The sequence below is a fragment of the Varroa destructor genome, unplaced genomic scaffold, assembly GCF_002443255.2.
Source record: "Varroa destructor unplaced genomic scaffold, Vdes_3.0 BEIS01000006.1, whole genome shotgun sequence".
Taxonomy (NCBI): Eukaryota; Metazoa; Arthropoda; class Arachnida; order Mesostigmata; family Varroidae; genus Varroa; species Varroa destructor.
The window spans coordinates 680,807-687,373 of NW_019211459.1; the positions used below are offsets into that span (position 1 = coordinate 680,807).

Sequence of the window (6,567 nt, forward strand, 5' to 3'; positions counted from 1 at the left end):
TATATTAAGTAAGTTCGTATACACCAAAATTAAGTTGCAATAAACTTAAGTCACAAGTAATAGGAAAGCATGCTGGAAAAAGATAATTGTGAGATCAGTTTATTATTAACTCATCCCACAATTATCTTATGCAAACATGCTTTCTTGTTAGTTTAATAATATAATTAGGTTTAAAAAAATTGAAAGCTGTAATTCTGGAATATTTGACGCAATATATACTGAATCGGCCTATGCATATTTGCAAATATTCCTAGGTGCCGTACCAAAATAACAATGTCTATCGGCACTTTGCCTTCTGAAGCACTGCCAAAATCACAATAAAGGAATATTTCTTCTTTTTAGGCGAAACCTATGAGTGTGATCGCCAAGCAGACCTTGGCTGGCGAACGATATCGGAACAGGTATGTTTCGCAACGTAATTCGAGTATCCATGAATGTGGTTAGAAAAATTATGTTACAGGCTTTCACGCACTCGTATTCCGTTGCTGGTTTTCTAATACTGCAGATTTTGACACTTAAATTATATATATATATATATATATATAGCCCTAGCTCCTAAAATTGCATTAACTCTTTTCAAAAACTTTCAGGTATCCCACCATCCCCCCATGTTAGCTCAGTACGCTGAAGGCAGAGACTGGCGTGTTTGGCAAGAATTCACCATGACCTCAAAGTTCCGCGGAAAATATCTTCAGGTATATAGATAGAGAACGAATTTGATACAACATTACGATATGCGTTACGAAGCTGGGCCACTTGGCAAATCTCACTTAATGCGTCTGTATTTTACATTGTGCAGGTGATTCCACTGGGTATTGTTCATCTTGAATTTCCCGAGAGTGGTTATCATTTCACGTGGAAGAAGGTTACCACAACGGTCTGTATTAAAAATGAAAGCAGGTAAACTATATTGTGTGAAATATGAACTTTTATATGATTGAAATCATCGATTCGCTTTCGTTAAAAATATAAAATTGTTTAAAATAACTAATTACCCATCACGATTATCGAATCGTTTTATCGAAACTATCTAACCCCTTTTTTAATTGTTGTTTCTAAATTTAAACATCTCCGTCCTTCTGTAGGTACACAACATTATTGTTGGTAAGCTTTGGGTGGACAATCATGGTGACATGGAAATCATTAATCATCAAACAAACGACCGATGTCACGTCAAATTCCATCCCTATTCGTATTTTTCTAGGGATTCCGAGCGTAAGGTAAGCTGATAAGTGCTTCTCATAAGATGAAGATGAAGTAAAGGTTAGGGATTTAAGGGCATATGACTAATGCGTACTTTATAACTTACAGGTCACGGGCGTTGTGACCGATTCGCTGGGTGCAGCTCACTGGATTCTTCAAGGCAAGTGGGACTCAAAGGTATGTCATGTTCAAAGGCTTTTTTTTTTTTATTAAACCTCTCATTTGTATATATATATATATATAATATTATATATATATAGTATCCAATAATGTAACGGCATTGAATTCGTATTCAGACTTGTTACCAACGTCTACCGCTCCCATGCTAAGTGCATCTCAGCATTATTTTTTACAGATGGAGGTTCTTCGAGTAGTAAATACAGCCGATGCAAGAAATGCTTCGGAAGGCGGCAAGCCTATTTTGGAGACAACAACACCCAAAGTTATTTGGAAAAGAGTTATACCTCCGTAAGTCACTTTGCGTAAAAGCGTAAGATTTTGCGCGAGTTTAAGACGATGTTGGAAAACCTCGGGAACTGATTTTTGGAAAAACCAACAATTTGTGTTAAAAACGTTTATAAATTCAAATATTTATTAAACAGTAAGTATGTACAACATAAAACTTGTTCACTTTTTATAAGTAGGAGCGAGTACGAAAAAATGTACAATTTCACCGTGTTGGCATGCCAGCTCAATGAACCGGAAGATGGTGTTGCACCTACGGATTCACGATTCCGACCCGATCAGCGACTTATGGAGGAGGGTAACCTCGACGAAGCTAACATCGTAAAAGTTCAGCTTGAAGAAAAACAGAGACAAGTAAGTAACAGGTGCATTGACAATAGCAAAAAGACGACAGGAGGTAAAATGGGTCCGAATACGAGTGTAATATTAAAAACTCATGATTTCGACAGGTTGTGTATTTAAGTATTTAACTACGTACCCTTACAATCTGTATAATGATGTGGGTATGTAAATTGCGATTTGGACATATCGTACGTCAAATCTTATTTGGGTCAATTTATTCTGTTTTTTCTTTGTCATAGGTGCGCCGTCAACGCGAAGCGGAAGCTGAGCGCGCAGCACGCGAGGGTCGTCCGTATCTACCTTATGAGCCCGTATGGTTTAAGAAAGACAAGGATCCCATTACTGGAAATCCTATCCATATCTATCAGGTATATAGCGATACACGAAACTTTTATACGAAAAAATTTACGAAGTGACTGTTAGTAGTGCATACTCTACTACTGAGCATACTCATGCCGTGATTTGATATGTTTAGATGTGCTTTCTAACCCTGTACTTACTGTCCTTGTCTTTTTACTTTACTTTGTTTTACATCGCAGGGTGAATACTGGAAAGCAAAAGAGACTCAGCAGTGGGAACGCTGTCCCAGCATCTACCTTGATTAAATGACAGCAATCGGAAGCAGAGTCTGTGGTTTAGTTTTTCCACACAGAGTGATATGGAAGTTTGCGAGAATGTTGCCTTACTGTTTGACGAAATCATTAACAGTAAATCACATACGCATGCAAATAAATATACACATTTATTTAGCGTTACGTGGATGCGAGCGTTAGCGACGGAACAAGCGGATGGGGACGGGCGTGAGAGTGGGCGTTGTTACAGAACTGTGAGAAGCTTTTGTGGTGATTGTCATCTTTTTCTTGTGCTCGTCCATCAATACAATCAAACGTCAACGGCGGGACGAACAATATTTAATGCAGAATGCTAAAGCGTGGTCGACTAGTTGGACATTTTGTTGAACGATGGTTGGGCGCGACGCGCAAGACAAACCGTCTAGCCCCATTACCCCCTCCCCCCCCGCGCAAACTGAGCCTGCGGGTGTCCCCTTTTATGAGACAGTCCAGAGAACAGAGTCAAACAAAGCGAGAAAGCAAAGGCGAACATGAGAGAAAATATTGATCAACTCACTAATTAATTGGGTGATTGATTGATTGTTAAGCTAATCGTAAATTACGGGAATGTTGTAACGAGTATCGAATGTACAACAATATTCGAGGAATAGGCGCAGTGTTGATATACAGGATAAACAAATTATTGTAACAACAATTCTATAGAAAGCATCTAATATATTGAGCTATTCTTATTATTAAACTAATTTGCCGTGACTTGTTGTAGTAATCTAATCTATTTAACGATTCGTTATCTGGTAGCGATGACAGGGATTTATACACGTTTATATAATAGTTTGGAGCTTTACTCCAGGCAATTACAGCAACAAAAATGGTAAAAACAACTTATCCCTAGCAATTGGTTAGAATAAATAAAAAAAAATAAATATGAATATTTAAAGTCATTTGCCTTAGAAGTAGCACAATTACTGCTGTGTCAATTACTGCTGATAGCCACGATATATAGGTGGGGGTGGAGCTATATGAGCCGAAATGTTCATAACGGTGTTGTTGAAAATAACCGATGCCACAGGAGAGAACAATTGTATTATTATGTTTGTCAAAAACATTTTTCATGTGGCCGATATGGATATATTACAATTAGTTAGTTTCCGAAAAATATCAATTAAAGGCACCTGTATTGGTTTTCTCATGTAAGTTCATACCATATATGGTAGAGTTATATGGATAGAGGTGAGGCTATATTAGTTGCTACTGATTCTGCACGAAGGTGCGATAAGCTGTTTTGTTCGAGAACTGCGCAAGAATAGTAGCAGCATGAGCACCATTCTTAAAAGCCAAGTTAATTTCTCAGAAGCCTATGTAACTATTTTAATTATGCTTTGTTCTAATATAAATAATTATCCATGATAAATTTTGATCCACGGCTGTAATGGTACGCAAGTCGAAGTTCTCTTCAGCAACAACCACATGTCACGCGTCGCTGACAAAGTATGGTACAACGAGTGCCTACTAAGCTTAGTTGTACCCTGAATCTACTTAGCTCTTTAAATTTCCAGTTTCATACATGCTCGAAATGCTGTGGCTTATATAGCCTCACCCCACTTTAACCCATACAGTTTTCGGGATGGTCATATAATATAACTAAATGTAGTAGCTTTCTTTCAGTTTGTATCGAAAGTATAACTTTGAGACGGGCGGAATTGTGATAAACGAGCTGATCGTTTTGCATTTTTATCGTGCAGAAGTTCGATGAAATCTGAAAAAAGAGCCCTACTTTTTAAACTTTGGATAAAGAAAAGACACAATAACGCAAGTTTATTTAATTTTTTTTACCCTTGTGCATTTACTTAAGTTTTTTTTGGCATTCAAATTGAAAATTAGCGTTTCTTCGTTAGAAAAAACGGAGTAACCTATATAACCTATATCTTATGTGGCTTCTCCTTCCCGTATATCATAGTTGCCTATAAGTCTTGCCTTGATCCGACTGCACAATTGACGCTCAATGTTTCAAAGTTTATTGAGCTGTGAGAATTATAAGTGTTTACCGTTTGACATACCTGATACCAATAAGGACAAGTCATATGTCGCGTTTAATTGGAAACTTTCGTAGAGAATTCCTGCGTCAAAATAATTTTTCATTACTTGAATTTGTACTACATGATCTCGCAAATTCGACTATAGGTTAAGTAACTACCAAGGTAAATATCTGTAATCCTCACCATTCAGCGTTAATTGCATTTATACATTGATCGGCTCCTTTGAAAGTTGATAACGAGCGAAAAGAGACGATGTGTTAGCCGTAACTTCAACAGTGCGTTTCATGATTTTCAGGTACACAACTCATAGTAAGATTAGTCCTGCGATTTCTATTGAGTGTATGTTTATGTTTCGGCGCTGTCCAAACAAAGATTAGGCTATAGATTTTCATGGTTGCCTCGGCAGCAGTGTTGTCACCAGCATTCATGTAGTGGCACACAGCAGCTAGCTAGCTGATGGCTCGTCTTTTCTTTCAATAGAACTTAAGAGTTGACTTGTTTGTCTGTAGGTACTGAGCCTAGCGTAAAATTCATCAAATGGGAACTAAGCAACAAATTAGGTGTATCCCTGTCATAGCTGTACAATTACCTCGTATAGTTCAATTTCCATATTCCAGCACAAACTGGTATTTACGTCCTCTGCTCTTTCAAAACGAGTGCACATGGCTCATAGATCAAAAATTGTATTTAAAAAAAAAAACATCTTGCTCTTTAAAACGATCCGAATGTATTCCGTACAGGACTTCGTGAAAAACAACCGAGTTTTTTTAGATTTAGATATCTTCTAATAAAAAGGATCGTATCTTTAAACATCTAATCAGTATCGAATATTCGAGAATTCTATCCTTATCTCTGCGCAAAAATATTAGTAATCTGTTTCGAAAGACTCGCAGCGGTTCAGAGACTACCGCGGTCATCCTAAATCTTTGTCGTCATATGGTACGTTTTGTATGCAATGCTATTGCTGTTTATAATATTAACACTTCACTGACACAAGTTGTAACTTTAACTCGCTACAGACTGGCCCGATTCCTACTGCTGAATGAAATCTCAAAACTAGTGTTGATATTGCGTTGTATGTAGAACGAATAAACACGTCTACTGAGCACATTAGTTTGTCAAATTGTCTTATTAATCATTATGTCGTACTGCAATATTAATAGTACTATATAATAACGTAACAACTGCTAACTCTCCACTAGACAGGCCAAGCTTTATCATTGGCTAGCGCGAATGAGGGTCTCACAGTTACTTGCCTTTGTCTTAAACGGCCGTTGACATGTAAATATTAATTAATGTCATGTTTGTACCATTACAATTCAGGGTGCCTCATTCCACGGCCGATATCTTCTAGCGCCTAATGAGTTTGGTTTCATGCTATCAATCAATCAATCAATATACGTGACCTGTCTAATACTTCCCGGGATCCCTTTGGGTGTAAATTAGCAGGAGGCACAGTTGTCAGTTTTCAACCCAATCCGACTTGCCCTACTACACAAGCTCGCGGCAGCCGGCCCAAATTTTGTTGTCGCGGTAATGTTCGTACTGATAGCCTCCGTCCACCCCAGTCAAAAGAGTTGATGGTTACTTTTCAGCGTGAGATTTGCGAATTCCCGGGGTCCTTCCCCGTAAATCAGCATACGTCGCAGTCGCATATGAGCTTTAGTGCTCTAACCTATATCCCTTTATACGAAAAACAGCACACCATGGGTCGGTGTATAGTTCTGCTAACGCTCAAGTGGCCCCGATTGCAGGTTAAAAACACGTGGTCTATCGTACCTGTACGATGTAGTATACTTTCCTTAACGTCGAGCCTAAGAATCTTTCATCGTTCGCACAACACCCATACTATTGTCACCTACAGAAGACTGAATAATTGATGCGCCATGGTCGATACACTAGGGACGCTATTTTCAATACCAGGAGTACGGGCTGCAGGCTTCATTATA

The 6,567-nt window shown here is 38.2% G+C and overlaps 1 protein-coding gene across 2 annotated transcripts; it reads left to right on the forward strand.

Annotated features, from left to right (window-relative positions):
- The first annotated feature begins 263 nt into the window (after positions 1-263).
- LOC111252562 (oxysterol-binding protein 1-like) lies at positions 264-3,511 on the forward strand. Of its 2 annotated transcripts, none has more exons than XM_086992396.1 (9): positions 264-401; positions 591-695; positions 800-877; positions 1,086-1,220; positions 1,312-1,380; positions 1,544-1,671; positions 1,848-2,022; positions 2,250-2,378; positions 2,550-3,511. In XM_086992396.1, exons 2-9 carry the CDS (start codon positions 609-611, stop codon positions 2,613-2,615), a joined length of 867 nt encoding a protein of 288 aa, XP_086848522.1. In that variant the 5' UTR covers positions 264-401; positions 591-608; the 3' UTR covers positions 2,616-3,511. The 2 variants fall into 2 exon arrangements, with proteins under 2 accessions (XP_086848522.1, XP_022666430.2); XM_022810695.2 differs by having other exon boundaries at positions 1,559-1,671.
- The last annotated feature ends 3,056 nt before the right edge of the window (positions 3,512-6,567 follow it).